Below are 23,138 nucleotides of genomic sequence, written 5' to 3' on the forward strand. Positions count from 1 at the left end.
ACGGACGAGCCTTTGTTTAGTTGATAAATACTATAAAGATCATAGGTTACTTGCTTAGACTTAATAAACCTGCAATATGATAATAAAAAAAAAGGTGAGGCATTGTTTGTCTGTGCTCATATTTTATAAATGCTGTATTTTATAACTACTAACTACTATCTATTTGTTTAGTGTGGTAAAAAAAGAAAAGAAAAAGTGAAGCCTGAAATGCCTGACCTTGACTTATACAATTAGGTCATCTGACCAAATAATTGGTCATCTGACCAAAATCCAGACGTACAAAGCAAGCAAGAACACTTGCTGATATGTTATCACCATTTTGTGTCATACATACTTTGACAACTTGTTGTCACGTTGTTTTGACATACAATGTCAAGTCTTTTATAGTAGGCTGTCTTGTCTTTTCAAAAATATTTTTGGTGATTTTCTGCCATTATTGACAGTACACATTAAAGAGACAGGCAGTCAGCCAGATAGGGAGTGACACGCTGCTGGGGAATCGAACCTGCGTCTCGCATTAGAGCCTTTGTGGTATGCGCCTTAATCGCTAGGCCAGCGCCTTGTATTTTCTTATTCAGTCATAAGTACGTCTAGGGTAGCAGAGTTGACTGGATGGGAGATGTTTGGTTTCCAAACCGAGGTTTAAATCCAGGTGGTTACACAGTCACCAGCTCTATATGAACATGACATGTAGTAAGATTAAGCATTTGTTTATTGTTCCTTAAGGCTTAAGACACCATAGTTGTAATGTTTGTTGTTCAACACCTCACACATCAATCTCTGTCCTTCTCCCCGGATTGCACTGCATTCTCAGGTTTAGACACAGGGCTATAGTGTACAAGTTGGCGCTTAATACACTATCGATAAGATACCAATCTATGTTTGCAAACTATATGAATAAACTGTACTGTGCTTTCTATGACAACAACTATGATCAAACAGTTTGATCATATGCATTGGCTCCATTATAAATCCCACATCTTTTGCACTGTATTTTCTTCTATGTTCATGCTGTTCTCAGGAGTTTCAACTGTGATAGCTCATATATTATACAGTATAGCTTATAACTATTAGCTTGATGTTCAAAAAAACTAATAAGAATCCACGGATCATGAGGCAAATTTACAAACTATTGATTGATATTTTTTCAATACATTTCCTTTTTCATCATGATGTATTATGTAGCCTACTAGTTTGGAAATATCTTGAATTAATCGATTTGGAATTCAAGCTTTAATACCACAAATAATGCCAAATGTTAACATACTGTCTATTTTTCATCATGTTACTTTACAAAAGTTGTTCTGCATAAAAGTAAAATAGTTTCAAATGGCACATTGGGACATATTTTAAGGAATCTATGAGAAATAATCAATGTTAATTATTCTTTGCCAGGGTAGTTAACTTCAGTGCCCCTCCTTTGGTGCTTTCCTTGTCTCTCTCTTCTGATGTATTCTTTATAGTCTTCCTCTTCATCCTACAGTTTGCACACACAGAAAACAACATAAAAATGAGATAGAAGACAGCCACTGTTGGGAAGAACATCAATCTACCCAGCACGGGAGAGCAAATATCTACCACCCAGCCCAGAGGAAATCCACGCTTGGCCTGGGAATATATTCTCCTTATGAGCTTCAGGCAGTACTACCTGTCAACTACGTTGGGCAGGAACTGCTAATGAAAGTGTCTAAGTGGACGTACAGGAAGTACCACCCAAGGAAGTTACGTTGATGCTGTGAAGATCTGTTTACATTCCCAGGGCATTAAAAGCATGTTGTGATTGGTGGAAGTGCATACAACGGAAGTCTATAGACACTTTCAGCTGTAGTTCTTTTCCAGGCTTTTCTCCTTGTGAGATGAGAAAAGCCTGGGAACGAGGTTACCTGTCAACCAGTGGGTGTCCAAACTGATACCAGTGTCTAATTTTCTCAAAGGACAAGTAGGACAATTGTAAGTCGCTTTGGATAAAAGCGTCTGCTAAATGACTGTAATGTAATGTAATGTAGGGAGACCACCTCTAATCAATGCGTTTGTGCTAGTTATATTGTAATAACATACTCAACTATCATACAGATTGGTTCAAATAACATTGTATTAATCAAAATAAGTTCTGGATTGCAGGCAGCTTTAAGGCAGTCTGAATCTCTAAATGTACTTTGTACAAGTCTTCTACATTTTCTTTAAATTGCACTTTCAAACAAATGCTGAGCAATACTGAAATAAAGGTTTAATAAACCTATAATTGCTAATAAAGTAGGCTATCAGGCTTACACTTTTTTCTGTCTATGGGATCCAAATTTGTGACTTTCAGGCTCAACCTGTGACACAGTCTAATGAGCACATTAAAACGGTTTGTGTCCCGACACAGAGTTCAACAGAAAGTGTTTTGGACCCAATAAAGTCCTGGGTGATGATTCATTTGCAACTCAGACAGTGTACAAAGGGACCTTTATCGGTCCACTCCATTTGGACCTGTATGGGTCTTTTTGGTTAAAGGAGGACTGAAGATCTTTCAGTGTATATGATGTATCCAGGCAGACTCACTGACCTGTGAGGACGCAACATCTAGCAAGTCCATGGTGGGAAGTAGACAGCTGGCCTCGCCCAGGAAGCAGATGAGGATGTGAATCACGTCCGCCCAGCGGCCCACAGTCAGCATCAGGACCAAAAGGCCACCGAGACGCACCACCACCGTGTTAAGAACGGCCAGACCGTTGGGATGACGCTGCTGCTCGTCTGTCACAACAACAACAAAATTGCGGTAGTTTCATGTAGATCATTTATCAAATTAAGTTAACTATTAAAGAGATAGACTACTGTGGACAGCTGCTAGGCCACATTTTCTATTTAACCTCCTATTTATCACAATTTGAAACTATTGAGGCCATCAGTTATCTGAATTTAAAAACAAGGATATCATATCACACACACATGCTTTTAGTACCCTGATTCAAGAAATCAATAAAGGGACACTTTTTAGTTGGGGTTCATGATAACATTTTTCTCAAGGGCCATGGTGGGATTATTAAGGGGGATACTGCCTGATGGGTCAGCGATATAGAATACATCAGGGTCATATAACATAATCTGACAAACTACCAATTTCCTGTGGCCTAATTTAGGCCAGTCTGTATGGATCTCATCTCACCCTGCATGTAGACCACCAGTAGTGTATAGCATATAGTTAGTGGTGTCCAGAACCTGAGGGCCTCTGTTGCAGACAGGAAGTATTTATTGATGATCGATATGGCAGCTATCGCAGCCACAGCAAAGGTAAATACCAGTGCCCTGCACAGAATGGGTTGCAAGGAGTCCCCTGATGAAAGGAGGCCGATGCACACGCAACAGTATCGCTGGGAGCTGTGGAGTTTGTACAGAGCAACAACATGGTGCAGGAGATGTGCGGCCTGCCTGGCCAGGAACCAGCTGAGTGCTGCAGCCAGGAGCAGGCATAGCAAGCGTTGGGGTGCCCCCTCATGGAGGAAGTTTAGACTACAGCTTAGGGCACAACCCAAGGAGAACTGGCACTGAACTAGCAGGTGCTGCAGAAACCTCTTTGACTCCTGGGATCTTGAAGGCTGGAGATGCAGGTGAGAGGCAAATCAAAACAAACTGTAATTAAATAATGTAATTAATACAATGAATGGAGCTCTGTAAATTTGAATGATTCATATACAAGGCATGTAACTGGTAACTGCTTTTCGACGTTTCGGATCATACGGTAGTATCTTACTGGTCTAGTTGTGAGCCAAGCAGAAAGAGCTCGAAGAGAAAACTCTAGAACCACCAGGGAGGCCACTCGGGATCCAACCACAGCCAGCAGCCCCATCAAAAGGAAGAAATGGAGCGTTCCACCCAACCCACTTTTAGCTCTGCTTTGATGTCTGGGTGTTGTCTGGCCTGATCTGTCTCCACCATCACTTTCATCGCTACAGTGATTGGTTGAGGGGGAGAAAAAAGAGGAACGTATGAAAGCAAAGGTCAGAATCAGTACTGAGAAAGTATTTTGATAAGAGTGGAGTAAATATAAAAACATTTTTGTAATTTGACCAGGTATTGAACATAAACATTCAAATTAATCTTCATGAACATATCAAATAACTTTTTTAAACTCACGTCTCAGCCTCTAAGAATACATGCACTCTCATCAGGTTACATAGCACAGAGATCCCACATGCGCCTATCAGCCCTGTAGGTCAGATATCAGATGCCATCATTTGTCATCACCAACAACACATTTCTCTCTCTAATAGGATTTAGAAATAGCCACACTGAAGCTAAGTGGCAATCTAGATATTGTAAAATGCAATCGCTGTCAAAGCTCTACCTAAGCTAGATAAATGGAAATTAAGCAAGGAACTCACCTTGAAGTAAACTATCCAGTGGATTCGCATCCAGAATCTGCCATGCTGACAAATTAGGAAGCAACGAGGTAAACATGGATAACATTGTCCTGAAGGACTTCTGTTTTTACAGCACAAAAGACTTAATTAGGTTCTAGAGAAAAGCATCATATTAAAATTAATGACTCCACCCACAATCAAGTGAAAATCACTGATTATTCCAGATCTGATTACAAGAATGTTAAATATTCATCGTCTCTACGGATATTTCCGTGGCACTGACATTGCTCTTTGCCTTGTCAGAGGCTTGGCTCGTTCCAAAGGTCATCTGATAGTTTCAGTTTGAACTGAGGCTCTCTGCAGTCTGACTCATAACAGTGAGACTATAATGAATATTACACTCTAGTCTAAAGGCAAGGAAGACATTACATATGGCAGTATAAATCTATGGTATCTACATAGAATATGAAAGCATGTCTTTTGATAAACACTTTTACTCCTTATAATATATCTTTTAAATATATATTACAGTTAAACTACAGTAATACTGTAGTGACATGAGAGCCAAGTACATTTAATACTTGATTGCACTGTGACTTTACAACTGATAAGCATTTGTTTCTTTCTTTAGGAGTCTGAGAAGAACTGACTAATTTAAATCCTTTAATCATCTAAAAAGGCCCAAATCCTTTATTAAAAATGTTAATAACGCACATCACAGTGTATCACAGTAAAATAAATATGGAATTACATTACAGACAGCATTGTAATTTCTGTGTGCAATTTCTATATTTGCCAGACCCAAGGGGTCGGGGCTTACATGAGGCTTTGTATCTGTTTCGTCCATACATGGGCAGGGGCCATTTGTCCTCCGACCCCAGCCAAAAAAGTCTGTCCCCCTTTCGTCCATACATGGGTATCTGTTTCGTCCATAAATGGGCAGGGGCCATTTGTCCTCCGGCCCCAGCCAAAAAAGTCTGTCCCCCTTTCGTCCATACATGGGTATACACAGGCTGACACGTCATGTGAAGTCCGGCTTAGCCGTGACCTAGTGCATGTTTTGTACCTGTTTCCTCCATGTATGGAGGCTTTGTACCATGAGGCTTTGTACCTGTTTTGTCCATACATGGGCATGGGCCATTTGTCCTCCGGCCCCAGCCAAAAAAGTCTGTCCCCCTTTTTGCCAGACCCAAGGGGTCGGGCTTACATGAGGCTTTGTACCTGTTTCGTCCATACATGGGCATGGTCACTTTGTCCTCCGGCCCCAGCCAAAAAAAAGTCTGTCACTTTGTCCTCCGGCCCCAGCCAAAAAAAAATCTGTCCCCCAAAAAAGTCTGTCCATACATGGGCATAGAAGGGACACACGTCGTGCAAAGCACGACGTGTGTCCCCCTTTCGTCCATACATGGGCATAGACACAGGCTGACACGTCATGTGAAGTCTGGGTCTGGCAGAACCAGGTCTCCTGGTCTTGTTTCTATAGATCTCTATAATTTATGATTTTCTAAAAATCACGATCATCTATGTTTACTAGCAATCTTTATTCATTTTTAACACCATCAATGTTGGGTATATAGTGTACACAGTACAGTGCATTATATAAGAGTTTAATATCTAGATGGTAAGGTTTGGGGAATTTTCTTAAGCCATTATAAATCACAACCTCTCCTTCCATCAACCTTTTACATGGTCATACCAAGAACCCCAGCGCACTGCACAAACCCTAAATATACCTGTCTGTCTGTCTGTCTGTCTGTCCTGGGCATAACTCGGGCACTGTCCGACCAAACAGCCTTAAACTTGATGTGTATGTCTCACATGACCCTAGGGGTGTGCAGTGCCAAGTGGCAATGCGGCTGGACTAACAGTTTCAGACAACAAAAAATCACACCCAGTGTGAAGTGAGCGGTGCTATTTATGAGTTATTAATTTCATCATGCGTCTCGCTAGCCAATCACAGCACGTCCTGCAGAGCTTAGCCTATGGGCGTGTTTTCCACAGCATGGCGTCACAGCGAAAGACACATTTTCGTGACGGAAAGAAAAGCTTTCACCACGGATGGGTCCTAAACCCACTTATAGGAGCGGTTACACCGCTCAAAAACTACAAATCTGACTGCAGGTCTGCGGAGGACACAGTGACTATCCGTGTGTCAGGGGGAGAGTGGCATCGGCTTCCCTGATTGGCTAACCCGACCCGTCGGCTTCACTGACTGGCTGAGCTTTGCATAACGTTTGTGCCGCTTAGCCAACATAACAATCGAAAAAAACATATGAGATCTGCGCTTCTTTGATCTCACAGAAGGTCCTTTTACTATTATACCACCCAGAGCATCCCGACAGGGGCCATCCGTCCGGTCCCTGCAGGACTTGCATGTATGATAGTTGGTGGTTGGGGAGGGCTAAGAGGATTATGAAGGACAAACAGCACCCCAGTAACGGAGTGTTTGCAATGATGCAGACGAACAGGCACTTCAGCTGTCTCACAGCCCGGGGCTCAAGGTTTAGGAAGAGGTTTTTCCCTGCTGATGTCAGAGCCTTGAACACAAAACAAAAATCAATATTAAAACAAAAACTGCATGAATCTGTAAATAATCATGCTTATTTAGCTCATACTGTTACTTACACAAATGTCCATATAGTCTTGTGCTGAGACTTTATCTATCACAGGTGGTGGCAGTGGACCTGATGGTCAGAGACATTTTTAAAGAGGTCTTAGTTCAATTGAAGGATAAAGTTTGGAGAAAATGCTGCACAGTGGGAAAATGGTCACTGGTCTGTGCACCATGACTATATTCTGTTGCACACCGCTGTTTCTATTCAAGAATGTTTGGTAGGGGGACAAAACCACACCCTCAGCGTGTTTTTGTTTTGTTTTCAGTTCCCAAAAATCTCAATGAAGGATGAAGCAGAAAGAGATTCTATGACATTCCGACCATCCATAATTATGTGACAGCAGAACTTGGAGGCATACCAGTTGAAGGCTTCCAGAATGGCTTCCGATAGTGTCAGGAATGTTGAGACAACTGTGTGTCATCTGGGAGAGAGTAGCTTGAAGGGGACAGTACATCATATTTTCTAAACTAAATGCTTTTGATCAGCCCTTGTAATTGGAGGACCAAATCAATGACCCCCTAATAATCCAAAATATTTGGATTCTGCAATTGTGAACCCCTTATAACTGTTGAATAGCACAAACATTGACTTCAGAAAAAGGCTCACCTTACAGGGAGTAAGGTGAGCCTCCCAGAATGTGCTAGGAACATGAAGGTGAGTCTTAGTGACACAGAGGAGGCTCCAATGCCATCTGTTCCAGCTGTGTGATCCCTGCATGCCACACATGACAGGAAATGAAGAAAGACTGGACAGCTGTGTTACTTTTACCAGGTCAAGACAGCTGTAACATGCTGTAGTTACATGTTTTTCCAACATGTACAAGCAGTTGGCATGTTGGTTCCCTGCCCTGCAGGGCAGTGACAAAAGTCACTGACCAGGTGCTCTAAAGAATTACAGTAGAGTACTCTTTCCCAGTGTGTGAGCAGCAGTGCACCCGAGGGCTGCAGTAATTGGATCTCTTGTACCTCATGCAAAGAGATGCAACATTGAACATTCCCACTCATGATTACTACATCATGTGTCCATACAGGTGTCAGGATATTTACACTAGGCTACATTTAGCAAATATAGCATTTATATTCTGATTTCATCATCCAATAAGACTATTAGTGCAATATATGTTAAATTATAGACTTTGGCTGTCTTTATTTTGCAGACTACAGAACACTTGGTGACTGTTGTTAAATATCTCTTCATTGTCTCAAGTTCAACTAACTAATAATTAAAATGTTCTAATTGCTACATTTTGAGAGCTCACATGAGAAAATGGTAAATACATCCTGAAACATCATGAGACTTCTCTCTGATCACGTTTAACAAACAGTGTCATGCAACCGCACGTTTACCAGTTTCTTCTTTGCTTATATTATATCCGTGTGTAAGCACATTTGCCTTGATTGAATGAAAGAAGCAGTGTATATTTGACTAGCCATGATGCCCCTTTTTTCCATAAATTAAATTAATCTGTTTTGTTTGTATAATAATGGGAATGTTTTGTGTGTCATGATGATTTGTAATAAACAAATAAAAAAACATGCATTTACAGCAGTAGGCTACACGGTCAAATCCAGCGCCATATGTAGATTACTTGATCCATTTGTAACCATGTTACTAGTATTGTGTCAAAAAGTACCAAATTAAATTAAAGCAGCAATACAAAACTTATTTTATTGAATAAGTAGTACACACCTCTCTCCTGGTGAAACCTATGGCTTGCAGCTTTAATAACACTGAGGATTTTGCTGTGGTGTGTGTGTGTGTGTGTGTGTGTGTGTGTGTGTGTGTGTGTGTGTGTGTGTGTGTGTGTGTGTGTGTGTGTGTGTGTGTGTCAGTGGTGGAAAAAGTACTCACATTTTGTACTTAAGTAAATGTATCAATACTGCAGAAATACTACACAGTCACTATGAATTGAGTACAAAGGACCCCAATTGAAACAAGCCAATGGCTTTCTTGGGTTTTTCAATTCTGAATGAAAACTGTTCATGTGCTTTTTTCTGCAAACTTCTAATAAAGTATTCAATCAATCAATACAAGTAGAAGTCCCGTATTCAAAATGTACTTGAGTAAAAGTACAAAAGTATCGCCATCAAAATTAGCCATGGTTCACATGACGCTCGTCTCAAAATATACTTAAAGAAACTTTTTTTTGATTGATTGAATACTTTATTTAGAAAATAAATGGAAACAGTACATGGAAGTACAATTCACAATAAGGTCCTCTAAACTGGGTCGCTCATAAAAGCACAATGGCTTATTTAAAAAAAAGTTAAAAGTACTCATCATTGGCCTATATATATATATATATATATATATATATATATATATATATATATATATATATATATATATATATATATATATATATATATATATATATATATAAACCTGAATATATATAAACCCTATAACCTGAAGTGGTTAGCGTGGTGTTTTGTAATAATAATCCAAATCTACAAAGTAACTAAAGTTTTCATATAATTGTAGTGGAGTAAGAAGTAAAGTATTAAACATTGGAAATACTGAAGAAAGTAAAAAATACCTCAAAATGGTTCTTATAAGTACAGATTTGAGTAGATTTACTTAATTACTTTACACCACTGTGTGTGTGCGTGTGTGTGTGTGTGTGTGTGTGTGTGTGTGTACTACGTGAACGGGGCGGACCATCATCAGATCAGACCCAGACGTGACGACGGAGCCCCTCCGTCCCGACAGCAGCAGCAGCGTGTCGGCCTGAAACAGAATGAAACATGGAGGATGAGGAGGTCGCCGAAAGTTGGGAGGAAGCCGCGGACAGCGGGGTAAGAGAACCACGAGTTTCACGTTGTCGTTACGGTTGAATAGAAACGTATCCAGGACCTGGATGGACCTCCTGGGCTTTATGGATCCCAGGAGATCCGCTGTGGGAACAAGTCATCAACCTCCCCCCCATCATGTCACGACTCCTCTCTCTGTAACAGGCCATCCGTGTTAGCACGTTAGCCCCAATGTTGCCATGTCGGCTTATTTATAAGCGACTTCTTTTTCTGTAAAGTTGCTTGTAAATATTGGTGGGTTGCGTTTGGGCTTGTTTCTAAGGTGTGCTTGCTTATTTATAGGCTTGCGTGTTTTGTGTTTTGTGCCCAGGGGAGCATTGGTGTTTTTAGAATGTTTAAATGTTCGAATATTCCACATTTTAGTTTTTGAAAATGGCAGATCCACAAGCTCGATGCGACGCGTTGTGAGCTTGTAGACCGGCTATTTTCAAATAGCCGACGGTTTAGAGTGCTCATGTGGCCTAGTTGTTTCTTCTTTTGTTTTTTGGGGTTTGTTTTCCTAGACCTGGTTGCTTATTTCTCTCACAAATTATGGCAACACTGGTTAGCCCAACACAACTTAATTTGAGCTAACGTAGCTAACACGTTAGCCACCGTGCCTAAGAAAGACGTCAACTAATAAATAGTTTGACCTTGTTCAAGCCGACGACATGGCGGTGGGTAAAAAAAATGAGACCTTGTAGAGTTTTTTTGGAGGGGGATTCGTGACGGTCCTCCCGGCAAGTTAGGGCTTTGGCTTTGCTAACGTTAGCCGCTAGTTAGCATGTGAGCTAAACTTAACTTGGTAGTTGTCTGCGTGTTATACCCACGGTAAATATGCCAAAGGATGCGTCGGTGATGTCTCAACGAGGTGTCCCCGAAAGGCGGACGTACCTTTTCGCACGACGGTGACGAAAATAGCCGATCTGAAAGCTAATATTTCTTTTCGCATTCTTTTTATTAATGTACCTTCAACCAATGTCGCATCCGCTTCGTGTTGGTGAACTTGTAGATCTCGCTCCCCAAGGGTTTTCACTCGGTGTTGCATAAATAGCACCGTTACATTAATTTAATATAGTTGTACGACACTTCCCTGATTGTTTATGACGTCATTTACATATCCTTGGTCTCTGTCTTGTAGCGGGTTCCCTGACAGTTGACAGCATAGCATGTTGTCAACAGGTACCAGGTAGTTAGGCCTTGAAGCCTGGTAGTGGCAACTAGTTACTAGTATAGGGGCAGTTAATGACGTCAACTAGTAACTTTGAGTGTATAAGGCAGTTGATCTGTGGATTCCAGGGACTCCCAGTCTCAGGGTTCCTTTTGGGGGTTCTAAATTGATCTTTACACGTCTGCAACTCTGACAGTAGGCTATACAAATTGGTCCATTTGATTCCAGTTGTATACTGTCAGAGTTAAGGAGAGACCTTGACTTTTAAACGTTTGATAACCATTGGTACTATAAGGACGTAAACCAGTGATTCTCAACCCTTCCATTTGTAGACACCGTGTTACAGATCCATAAATCCTAAAGGAACCCCTGGGGGTCCCTGCATGGACCCCACTTTGATATGCGTTTATATTCTTACACACACACACACACACACACACACACACACACACACACACACACACACACACACAGTAATTTCATAGCATTAGGGAATTTTACTCCCCATGTCAGAAGTTTACAACATTTCTTATGGCAAATGTGGACCCGTTTGTCTAAAATCTAGGATCATTTTATGGGCACATGTAACGTCATTGACGTTCCATGGTAGGGGAGAAGAAAAACATGGCTTGGCAAGTGCCCCACAGAAGTAACTTATAAATAGCTTGAAACTGAAACTAGCCTCTCCCGTCTGTTGGCCTCTCTGACTTACTACCTACATGCTAAATGTTTCCAAATTCAATTTGAATGTCTTGTAATCACAGCGTCATATCTTTGGATATTTCTTTTATTACAGGAAATGGAAAGAAGATTAGAGGAGAAGCTAAGGATCAGCCAGAAAGAAAAGTAAGTACTGCAAAGCAAAAACTAAACGGCCCCCTAATTCTCCTTGTTTGGTTCAGTCTAAGATTCTGTGGACACCGTCCTCCTATAATGTAAATGTCTGACTGTCATTTGTCCATTTTTGTTTCCAGAGTGTCCAGTAACAATTCTTCACGTTCACCGTTGAAGACAGCCATAGTGATCCAGGATGAGTCTCTGCCGGCAGCGCCGCCACCCCAGATCCGAATCTTGAAGCGCCCCTCCAGCAACGGGACACTGGGGTTGCCTATAACTCAGAACAGGCCTTCCACACAGGTCAAGTCTCTGGCCCAGCGTGAGGCCGAGTACGCAGAGGCCAGAAAAAGAATATTGGGCAGTGCCAGCCCCGAAGAGTCGCCTCAGGATAAGCCCACCACGGACAGGTAATAATATTCACTTTTTGCTCTATGGCCCTGTGCAGTTCAGCTGTCTTGCATGCTCTTTTGACTCGGATCGCCTCTGTTTCAAAGCTTTGCATGTTCCACATTCTGCTGAACCGCCTGATGTTTATTGTGCTTCTCCAGCAGACCAGGGCGCAATAACTCGGCCCCGCCTTCAGAGGAGACTCGATCAAACAATCACGCTGTCCGCCAGCCAGCGGGCCCAGACGGCACCCAAGGCTTCCGCCAGCACAGATAAGTGGGCCAAGAGCCACCTAGCCATGGGGGGGAAAAGAGAGAGACCAACAGGAGGAGAGTGGAATATCAAATTACCCTGCCTCCTAGCAAACACGGCATTGCTTTAAAAACAACAACTTTCCTTTCATTTCCATGGTGTCGGACGGGTTACGAATACAGCTACAACCCCACTACCACTTCCCACTTAATAATTGTGGAATTTGGAGTGGAGGAAATAACTTGTGCAGGAAGTGAAAAAGGAAAGTGTTCTCTCTTGTCTCCCCACTCCAATCTGTTTGACACTGTGATAAAAGGACATCTTCTGGACTCACTGTGATGATCCCTTTAAGAGACTGCCCCCTCCCCACACGCCTACACCCACCAAGCCCAGGGATTCTTCTCCTTCTTCTGCTCAGTCCTTTGTGGGTCCTGAGACTGGTCCGTGGCAGGAAGCCCATGGAGCTGAAGGCTCCTTTGGATATCAGCTACGGACACTGCTGTATGGCAAAGACTTGAGTGTTGAGTGAAGGATGGATAAAGAAGAGAGAGAGAGGAGTTGTGACAGGGGGGTCATGGCAAAATGAGATGGGCTGGCGCCTGGCGCACGTGTGCCTCTCCAGCAATAATAATACCAGAAATCACTAAAAATCCACCTCCCCTGATATACCGCCCCCACCCACAACTATTTTTAATGTCTTTGTCATGTTTTTGGTTTTGTTTTTTTATTTTTCTTGCTCTTGAACAATGAAATATGTACATTGCCATTTGTTTTAATATTGAGGGTGATGTGTGTGGAAGTTGAATATTTGACATGTTCTGTTTACGGTTTGTCTTTTTTTTCCCTCTTTTCTGCCATCTTCCTCAGACGGTCCTCATTTCTATTTAAATTAAAGTAAAATGACGATTGAAAAATACAAAAAGACAAATGAAGAGGGGATTGTGTATTTCAGCCCATTTCTAAGCAGCTTTTCTGCCTTTTTTGTATAAGACGGTAGTGATGTCAGCGCAGTATTTTAACCTGAATGAACTAAAAGCCCATTTTTAAATCGTGTGTGTATATCAGGTAATTCACTCGTCAGTTTGTCGAGGTGGTGTGTTAACCCCCTCATCATATCTACTGTCAGCTGTGTGCTCGTTTCTTCATTTGTCTTTCACTGATGTACGTATGAACTCAGGTGCAAGTGAAAGAGGCTGAATGAATGAAATGAACTGAGATTGTATTTTTTCTTCTTATAGTGATGACAACATGAACAGCAAGCAAATGTCCTTATTTAAGGTTGGCACCTACTTTAGAAATATAATGCTCGTAGAGTGTGCGGTGAAATGTCACTGAAAAATATGTCCCTGTCCAATGATGAGTGCATGTTTTGGAATGAAAGGAACCAATGAAAGCCAGGTCTGTCTGTCAGGTAGTTGAATCTTGTTAGCTCACCATTATGGCCATATGTCAAGTAAGTGGACACATAAGGAACAGTGATGGATGTGTGATTGTTGAGAACGTGGCTGGTATGTTACTTAATGCTCTGGCACCAAAATGGAATGTGTAGAATCAACTATGTGGTGTAGAAATGAAGCTTCTTTGAGCAACTTCCTGGGCTATCTAGTACCGTTGTGCCCAATAGGTGTTCATAAATCTTCACCACCCTCTGATGTCATAGCAAGAGGGAGATCTCATTGTAGCCATGTTCAGTGCTGCACATAATTGCAAGAGTTTGTTTTTCCCAACAGAAAATTGTCTTGTAGTGGTTGAACTCAGCTTGTGCCTCCCGTATCGGTTTCTTGCTGTTTGCTTACTGAACATGGTCCATATGTAAGTGAGTTAAGACAAACTACATCTAAGGGAATTTATGACTAATACCGTTAACTTTTCTGGAAATGTAGCTGGAAGGCTGGGAAACAAACAGGGTTGAGCTCAGAGAGAGAACACAAACTGCCTGTAAATACTGATTTAATAAAAAACAATTTGTAAAAAAAAGTCTTTCATGTGCTAAACTTAAAGGCTCATTGCTATGGCTGGCTGTGGCATGGTTATGTTCATTCAAGAAGGTTGCTTCAAATGGGCTCTTGGTGCTGTGCAGACCTAAATCTCTAATCCCAGGGTAAATTGTTACGAATTGAGTTCTAAGGACCAAGGAAAATGCAATCCTATGATATCAGTGTTAGTCTGAGATAGTTGAGAGAAAGTTTGTTTTAACACATAAAAACGGTACTAAATCAAAATCATGTCAAGCAGCACATAATGAAGCAACACTAAACGGCTTCAGGATGTCATTCATTAAATATTTTCTCATGTCTTTTCTCCCTTTGCCACTAGAGGTCTGTCTTGCTCTTAAAATCAGTTTGCTCACATTAGTGCAATCTATGTGAACTATAATTGTTTTTCTGTTTCCACCACAACTTCCATGTCATAGGTGAAAAACACTTTTTAAAAGGGGGGAAAAGGGCTTTGTGGTAGAATGTGAGGACTGTCACATTCTTGGGTGCTTTTGGTGACATGACTGGAATTAATGCAGATGTTTGACAGATTTGAGTCAGATTAAAATAATTCAGGCCAAGGACCCCTTATCTTAGATGAAGCAGGGACTCACTACATATTGCATACAATTGTGTTGCAGATTACACTTTTTCATAGATTAGCTTCATTCACTTTGAAATTGACAGCACTATTAGGACATACGTATGCAATATCACAGCCGTTTTAGGGCTGTATCAACACTACAGTTGGTAGTGAAAATAAATCATCTTCAAGAATTACTCATTAGGGATTACAGTAGTATGTCAATGTACATCCAATCCAATTTTTTAACACAATCTTTGTTACATCTTGGCTAAATTGCCTCACTGGGAAATATGTTTGAGCAGTCGTGGAAGAACTAAAATGTTTCAACTTATTGTAGAAAATTATAAATATTTGATTGTAAATGTAATTCAATGTCATCATAGGAATGTATTTGCCTTGATAACATCAGATAAATGTTTATTTGGAACATTTTGGAAGCAGGGGTAAATCAGCTTTGACCAAATGTCCTTGAACATGTTTAAGAATTAACTGCTAAAGTCACTTATAGGGTTACTGACAAAATGTACAATGGGCACAACAGAACTGCTTCATTGGTTTATTAAGGTTCAGCTTGGATAACATGGCTGGTCCCTCTGTCTGTATACTCAGAAGCATTTAAATTAAAATAGGCACACGTGTACAAAATAGTATTTTATTACTAATTAAGACTTTATGCTGTTTGGTTAGCCCATTGGCTAGTAACAGCAGTAGGCTACATAAGTCTTGCCGTGTTTGGTCAAGTTATGGATGTGGCTCAGTCATCCATGGCACTCTTTGGCTAAAGGAGAGTTAACACATTGTAAAATACACACAGTAAAATCCTTAGCGATAATCTATCCATTTGTAACTCTAGAGTGTACAAATATAACCAAATAGACCTGTAAGGGTCCATTTGGTTAAATTTGTACACAGAGTTAAATGTACATTGAGGATTTTACTGTGCAGCGGGATGCTAGCTTACACTGATGACTGTGCACTGTGTGGAGGACAGGTTTTGGTTAAGGGGCGGCCATGAATGGGATTCAGACAGGAGATGGTCTAGACGCTTGTACAGCTTCTTGGACGGACGCGTCCCACGGAGACATCGAAGACAGTTCAGCATACCGAAGTCTATCAGCATCTGGGGACAAGGACAACAAGGCCTGTGTGTGAATGTGGCACGCGTCTCGCTAATCCTAATGTTGGCACGGGTTCACTGGTAACCAACAGGAAATACACAAGAGCATACAATAAAGCCCATGTCCGTCCAGAGATTTGGGATCTGGGTTCAAATTGCATTTTATGTTCAAATCCCCAAATCGGACAGCGCAGATTCAAGATTTCTCCATCAAATAACTGCAAGCAAAATCTAATCTCTAGATTCATCAAATAACGAGATGAACTAAAAGCAAAAACAATAATAAAGACACAAATGAAAAAATTAAATCTATGTAAGGGCTTAAATGTCATGGCCACCTGGGTCTCAGGGGAAAGATGTTGCTACCATGTCCATGGGTGACCTTTTAATGTGTTATTAAATTGAACTGGGTTGGTCTCTGGTGATGGTACTGTACAAGTATTGTAATTTAAGTATGGCGCTTTAATCCCTATATACACTTTGCAATACTACGAATGGCAAAGATAATCGATCTACAATCTCAAAAGCTTGTGAGCTTGTAGACTACCCTTTTCCTCGACCAAAATATATATTTAAAAAAGATGCATACAGTATATATATAATTGATACGTGTATATATATTTTTGGGGACAATATAATGACAGGCCCAAAATAGGGACAGCAGGTTGAAAGTTGTTAACTTCCTGCCCAGAGACTACAGGGGGAAAAGAGCTTATAGCCAAATCTGGTGCAATGCATTGAATGTGAGCGGTCAATTAAACAAATAAATAAATAGTGAAAACACACCTCCAGCAGGAAGCAGAGGACGAGGTTGAGGGCAGCCAGTGCCACCAGCAGCATTTTGTAGTTCATATCAGAGATGTTGTACAGCTCAAGGACCTTCCTCCCGATATCACCAGGATAAAGTACCAGCCAGGTCATCAGTGCAAACAGCACCAGTAGTATACACAAGAACACCACTAGAGAGAGAGAGAGAGACAGACAGACAGACAGACAGACAGACAGACAGACAGACAGACAGAGAGTGAGAGAGTGAGAGAGAGAGTCTTTTGATGGGGTGTTGACTTTGTAGACCCACAATCTTGTGTTTAAACTTTTACACATTAGTGATCAGTTTTCTACAGCTCAGAAGCAGCCTTTCTATAACGGATGTCCTCATAAACATGTATTTTTTTCCTTTAGCACAGTACATGAAATAACATGATAAACTAAATCTCTGCCGTCTCTATTAAGCTATGGAAAGCAAACGTGGTCCTGTAACACAATTGACAGCTGAAATGTAGTGATATTCTCCTATGACAGCAAACAGTATAAAACGAGTTGTTTAAATGGAAATGGTAAATGGACTTTTCTCTGAGATAGCTTTTTACAATGTATTTAAAATTCACCCATTCACAGTTCACACACCAATGGCATAGGAAACCATGCAAGGCACCAACCTGCTCAGTGGGAGCAGTTAGGTGTTCAGTGTCTTGCTTACCATTGTGGTAAAGAGGCTTCTTGTACGGATAGCTTTTGGTAACCACCACAGCCATGATGATGTACTGGTAACCAGAGAGAGCAAAAATACTTGTGTCTTCCATGTTGGGTAGGTTGTCTGTACCAGACACTGTTGAATTGAGTGGAACAAACCTAGAAGAACACATGAAATACCTTAAACTAAACATTTGGCACATTTTACAGTTTACATCAATGTCATGGGTACTTCCACAGTAGTCTGGTTGGTGTGTGGACAGCTTTAAAGAGGAACTTTGCCAATATTTAACGTGAATCCTATCGTTTTCTTTTTGAAGAAGCACAAATAACACTTTATTTGTATGCTGAGCGTTGTTTAACTCTGATTTTCCAGCAGTAAGAAAGTGAGCTCTTGACATCCAAGTTCTATGGCAGATTTTCCCACGTTAATTCAATTCAATTGCTTTACACACTAGGACCACAATGGAAATAAGTCCTGGACTTTGGTCATATTCTCGAAATGTTTTAACATGTGTTATGAAATGAATACAAATAAACTAAACTAAACTAAACTAAACACACAGAATGCAGTTTCACCTCTTGTCCAAAGCTCAACAGTAACATTACTAATAGGGGTTGCAAACCCTTATTAGTAAAGTAAGTTAATCAAACTAATCAATTTAATCTATTCTAAAAAAAAATATTATCAATCTATTGTAATAAAAATAATTGATTTTAAAATTTAGTTTTTTATCTTTTGAAAAAAAAGGAAAATAAAATGTGCAGATCTACAAGCTCACAACACATTGCAGACTGGCGACTTTTGCTACTTTGTACAGTTGTACTTTTGTACAGTTGAGTATACAATATTCCTAAATGGTCAGACTAATCGATTCAGTTAATATAATCAAAAGAACAAAACAATTAAAATATATTTAAAAAATCGATTTGAGAAAAACGTGTTTCTCGATTATTCAATTAATCGAAAAAAAATTATCGATAGTTGCAGCCGTAATTACTAATGTTGAAAGTGTCTCTGGGTAGGTACCCTCACAAAAACATGCAGTAATCCTGGTCACTATACTGCCTCCCCCTGGCCAGCCGGGGCGCCTGATGGAGGGGAAAGGAACTGGTTGGAATAACGTGTTCCTTCCACGCGCTACATCCTACCAGGGAAACTCTCCCCTGTCAGGTGACAAGAAGGTCAGTTGGCTCTCATGCATTGCAGGAGGCATGAGCTCGGCCCTGGCCTCCCTAGGTTGGCAGAGGGAAGGTAGTGCCCAGGATTACATAGACAATTGGCACTGGGTGTAAAAAATGGGGTTACAAAATTGTGGGATTAAAAAAAAAAAAATGTCTCTGACCAGTCCTGTGAGGTGGTGATGAGCAGAGCTGCCACCTGGCCCAGGACAATGAGGATGGTGTGCAGAAATAGACTCCCCAGGACAGGCAGGGCCAGCAGGCTGGCCGGGGGCCTGCGGGGGTGAAGGTCTTCGCTGGGGCCTCCTCTTCCCATGACAATGGCCAGCAGTGTCACCAGTACCATGTCACAGAACAGGAACTGAAAGTCACCCAAATTGGTCTTAACCTGGATGGGCACAAAAATACAGCCACATGGTCTATTGTTGAAAGGTTATACACCTAGGCAAGTTCACCACTTAAGTCTTATATACGTACTTCATCCAAAGACAACAATTTCTGTACGACTATAATGACATCCCCAAAAATAGGGACGCTAGGTTAAAAGTGGTTAAGGAACTGACCCCAGTGGTAATGTGGTATAAGGCTAATACGGGAGCGGAGCGTTGACTACTAAGTGTTAGAGGAAAACGGCAACAAGAAGTGCATTGCAGTGTCTTTACTGATGAGGTGAGGAAGCGCAGGTTGACAGGAGCAGAGGGAACATGACTGCTGTGTGATGAGGATGCTACTCACTGTGTAGCAGATGAGGACGGAGCAGAACTGAATGAGACTGTACAAGGCCATGTATCTGAAGAGACTGAAGGAAGTGACCAGGGAACATCTTCCCTCCCTGCACACAAAACACATTGGAGACGATTCATTTCTGACACACTGCCAAGCAGGGCAGGGAGATATGGACAGTACGGAAAGTTGTAGAATTCTAAACCATTAAGTTTAGCACTGGACAGTGGTTTGCAACGATGCTGCCATGTAAATCTTGACAATCTACTGACACTGTCTTTGGATTTATACTGAGGACATAAATACTTGACTTATATTGTTTGTTTGTTTGTGTTTACCTAATGAGTAGTGGTACACAGCTGATGTTGTCAGACTTGGAGGTGAAAGGTGACGCCACCGAAGCCTCGGCCTCCGACAACGATATCCCCACGTCTGCCGCTCGGAGGGCGCCACAGTCATTGGCCCCGTCCCCACACATGCCCACAAGGTAGCTGCAATGAAACGAGCAGTTAAAACACAGTCGTTGGCTCTAGGGCTCAATAACACCATTATTTCAAACTTTTATCTCGATTACGATTAATAAAAAAAAGTATTTTTTTAAACTGGTGAAAATAGCAGATCTAGTAGCTCACAAAGCAGCTGCGACGCGTTGTGAGCGTCGCAGATCATTGTACAAGTCTCTCTCTCTCTCTCTCTCTCTCTCTCTCTCTCTCTCTCTCTCTCTCTCTCTCTCTCTCTCTCTCTCTCTCTCTCTCTCTCTCTCTCTCTCTCTCTCTCTCTCTCTCTCTCTCTCTCTCTCTCTCTCTCTCTCTCTCTCTCTCTCTCTCTCTCTCTCTCTCTCTCTCTCTCTCTCTCTCTCTCTCTCTCTCTCTCTCTCTCTCTCTCTCTCCTGATGCATTTGTTATACTATATCTCAAGTTTCATTATGTCTCCATTGTCAGCCAACAAGTTCATCCATTCTTGTGCAATAACCACATTACTCAACAACATATTCTTATTACTGCTTGTATGCACCTTGAATAACACAACTAGAAAGGTGCAATTCTGGGAAATTGGTGCTTTTGGCGATTCTTTGAATACACAACCCTCAACATGTGATTAAAATGTGGGGTTGATTGAACGTTTTGTTCATGATTTTTGGCATATTTTGTCAAATAGGCCCCTCCCACTAAATTCGGAAGCCTTTTACGGACGAACGGCAGAGACTATCAAAATTCCGCCTATATATGTTTATCACATAGGTCCAGGGATCACGTACCAATTTGTGTGAGGTTTGGACAAAAGAGGAGCAAAAAGTGTATTTTGCAGAAAATTCAAAATGGCTGAGAATCTATACGGACGCAAATGGGCGTGGCCTATATGGGGAGTCGCGTAATGACCCAATTAATCCAGAGAAAAAAAATCTACGACCTACGGTTCAAGAGTTATAGGCCGAAACGTAAAGTGTTCCGTTATAGCGCCATCATGAGGCTGACTGGTGTAATATTTTTTTTCGTATGTAGGCCACTGGACTATGAACCTCACCTCCAAGTGTTTTAACTGTAGCCCTTACGGTTTTTGAGAGAAAAATACTTGAATGGGAGTTTATGCATTTTCCCATTCAAGTTAATGGGAAAAATGTATTCTCTAATACATTTACATAAATTAAACTATATACAACATATCTCTTAGCAAAATACAAGCACACGTTTCCCGATAAAGCCGGTCGAATATGGCTCAAGTGTATGCCGCCATAACTACAGGAGAACATGCCAAACTTTTGGGGTTGCTCTAGAAATAAACATACAAAAATAAAGTACTATAGTTGTTGCCCTTTCGGGCAACCACACTAATTACGATGTAAAGCCTGTTTATACATAATTTATACAAGCTCACAACATGTTGCATCGCAATATGAATTAACCCATTCAATCCAGGGATGCATCTGTGTCATTTTTCAGATTACTTTGGTTATTCAAAAATAGCAGATCTACAAGCTCATATCGCTATTTTTGAAAAATCGTGAAAATGTTTTGAAAATCTTTGAATATAATTTTTTTAAAGGGAAACATTTTGGCTCAAATCCTTGCTTCTAGGGGGGGGGGGTCCCTATCACAAAATATTTTGCGATGGGGGTCCGCGGCCAAATACATATAATTTTGGGTGGTCCTTGACATGAAAAAGTTTGAGAATAACTGATATAGAAACATACGTTTAAAAAAAAAGAAAAACTGTAGGATTTTGAAGACATTAGTACAATCCCCCAGAAGCAAAGATTTTAGTTAAAAAAAAATTGGTGACGCGCTATGAGCTTGTAGATCTGCTATTTTTATATAGCCAAAGAAATCTAAAAATGGCAGAGATTCTTTCCCGGCCTAAATGGGTGAAGCATACGGTACAGTAATTCCAACGAGAAGGACACTACTCACAAGACCACTGAGCAGGTCGGAAGAACAAGGCTGCATGCTGAACATGGTCAGCAAGAGAAGTACTGTTCATGCCTAAAAGCTTAATTTATACTTTATTGCATAGCCGTGGTGCTCTGCGAATGTTTGCTTGTATGTCATTTTCGTCGAGTGACACGGTCATCTAACAGAGCATAAATTGGTTGTAATGTTCATCTACTTTGTTTGCGTTAATACCCACTTGAGTTTCTGCAGCTCCTTCACCAGTTGGGTCTTCTGATCAGGGGCCATGCGTGCAAACACAGCGGTGCGCATCAACACCTGCAAATAACAGTGGGTTATATATATATATATACACACACACACACACACACACACACACACACACAGTATAATATATACCTATTAATGTTTTCTTTATTTAGCCTTTATTTAACCACATAAGCCCTATTTTACACTGTTGCTGTTGCGTGGAAACAAAAAGGAAATGTAAAAAATAACCTGTGTTCCAATGGATCCAATATAGTTATTATTTAGTAACAAGCCCTTGTTAATATTTCTCATTGGTTGAATGTTTATAAAACCCTGACACTGACCACTTTCACTTAAAAGACATTCAAAAATATCAACGCGTTGGGAGCTTTTTGAGAGATCTTTGCTACTAAAATGGTTGAATAATGCAGTTATGAGGTTTCTGCCCAACGATATATGAAGTCAATGGAGGTCGGATTGGGCTGAAACTTTGGCCAAATATGGAGATGACTGGTGTTATTATAGTTCTGGCGTCTTAGATGACTGATGTCATAGACTGGCTACATGACCGCTGAGATCCACATGGAAGTCACACCATTAATAGACCCTGTCTTGTTTCTATGTGTGTGTGGTATCTAAGCAAATTCATAATTAGTTGTTCACAAGCTAGTAGATCTGCTATTTAAATCCATGACACTGGCACGCAACTAAGTATAAATCACCCTTTACCTTTGGTAGATACTCAGGAAAATGGTCACAGAGAGCAGCGAAGGACTTTCCGTTGATAGCTAAGTGATAGCCGATACCACTCTGGTACAGGCCCTGTGGAGAGACCAGAACAAAGAATAGCACAATATAAAGGCTGTGATTGTGTGATATTACGTGTCACTTATTACAGGTTGTGATGTCAGGCTTATGCTTAATATTTTTCTTGCTGTATGATGAAAACTCAAAACACAGAAGACCAGGTTCTCCTTTTCATCCTCAATAGTATTGTCATGACTTCTCCTTCCAATCTATAACCCAACGGCCATTACAATATGTTGGC

General features: G+C 40.9%; 3 protein-coding genes across 7 annotated transcripts in view; 1 reads left to right on the forward strand and 2 right to left on the reverse strand.

The window, feature by feature from the left end:
- Positions 1-1,265: 1,265 nt before the first annotated feature.
- Positions 1,266-9,698, reverse strand: tmem82 (transmembrane protein 82). Of its 2 annotated transcripts, none has more exons than XM_080443745.1 (6): positions 9,620-9,698; positions 4,117-4,189; positions 3,734-3,929; positions 3,149-3,578; positions 2,549-2,736; positions 1,266-1,477 (listed from the first exon to the last, which is right to left on the reverse strand). In XM_080443745.1, the coding sequence occupies exons 2-6, from the start codon at positions 4,146-4,148 to the stop codon at positions 1,382-1,384; spliced, it is 942 nt and encodes a 313-aa protein (XP_080299871.1). In that variant the 5' UTR covers positions 4,149-4,189; positions 9,620-9,698; the 3' UTR covers positions 1,266-1,381. The 2 variants fall into 2 exon arrangements, with proteins under 2 accessions (XP_080299871.1, XP_080299870.1); XM_080443744.1 differs by lacking the exon at positions 9,620-9,698 and adding an exon at positions 4,365-4,658.
- On the forward strand, positions 9,613-14,377 carry szrd1 (SUZ RNA binding domain containing 1). 2 transcript variants are annotated; one of them, XM_080443747.1, is made up of 4 exons: positions 9,613-9,756; positions 11,718-11,767; positions 11,896-12,165; positions 12,310-14,377. In XM_080443747.1, exons 1-4 carry the CDS (start codon positions 9,706-9,708, stop codon positions 12,419-12,421), a joined length of 483 nt encoding a protein of 160 aa, XP_080299873.1. In that variant the 5' UTR covers positions 9,613-9,705; the 3' UTR covers positions 12,422-14,377. The 2 variants fall into 2 exon arrangements, with proteins under 2 accessions (XP_080299873.1, XP_080299872.1); XM_080443746.1 differs by having other exon boundaries at positions 12,307-14,376.
- A 997-nt stretch (positions 14,378-15,374) lies between these two features.
- Positions 15,375-23,138, reverse strand: part of atp13a2 (ATPase cation transporting 13A2) — a 39,540-nt gene continuing 31,776 nt past the window's right edge. For 2 of the 3 annotated variants that reach the window (XM_080445656.1, XM_080445658.1), the window contains exons 22-29: positions 22,820-22,912; positions 22,080-22,159; positions 19,793-19,945; positions 19,467-19,563; positions 18,896-19,119; positions 17,557-17,708; positions 16,863-17,035; positions 15,375-16,079 (exon numbers count right to left, since the gene is read on the reverse strand). In XM_080445656.1, the coding sequence (XP_080301782.1) occupies positions 15,912-16,079; positions 16,863-17,035; positions 17,557-17,708; positions 18,896-19,119; positions 19,467-19,563; positions 19,793-19,945; positions 22,080-22,159; positions 22,820-22,912 (1,140 nt within the window). In that variant the 3' untranslated portion in view covers positions 15,375-15,911. The remainder of the gene's footprint in view (positions 16,080-16,862; positions 17,036-17,556; positions 17,709-18,895; positions 19,120-19,466; positions 19,564-19,792; positions 19,946-22,079; positions 22,160-22,819; positions 22,913-23,138) is intronic. The other variant, XM_080445657.1, reaches the window with a different exon arrangement.

This window comes from Gymnoscopelus braueri (genome assembly GCF_963280865.1).
Source record: "Gymnoscopelus braueri genome assembly, chromosome: 12".
Lineage (NCBI taxonomy): Eukaryota > Metazoa > Chordata > Actinopteri > Myctophiformes > Myctophidae > Gymnoscopelus > Gymnoscopelus braueri.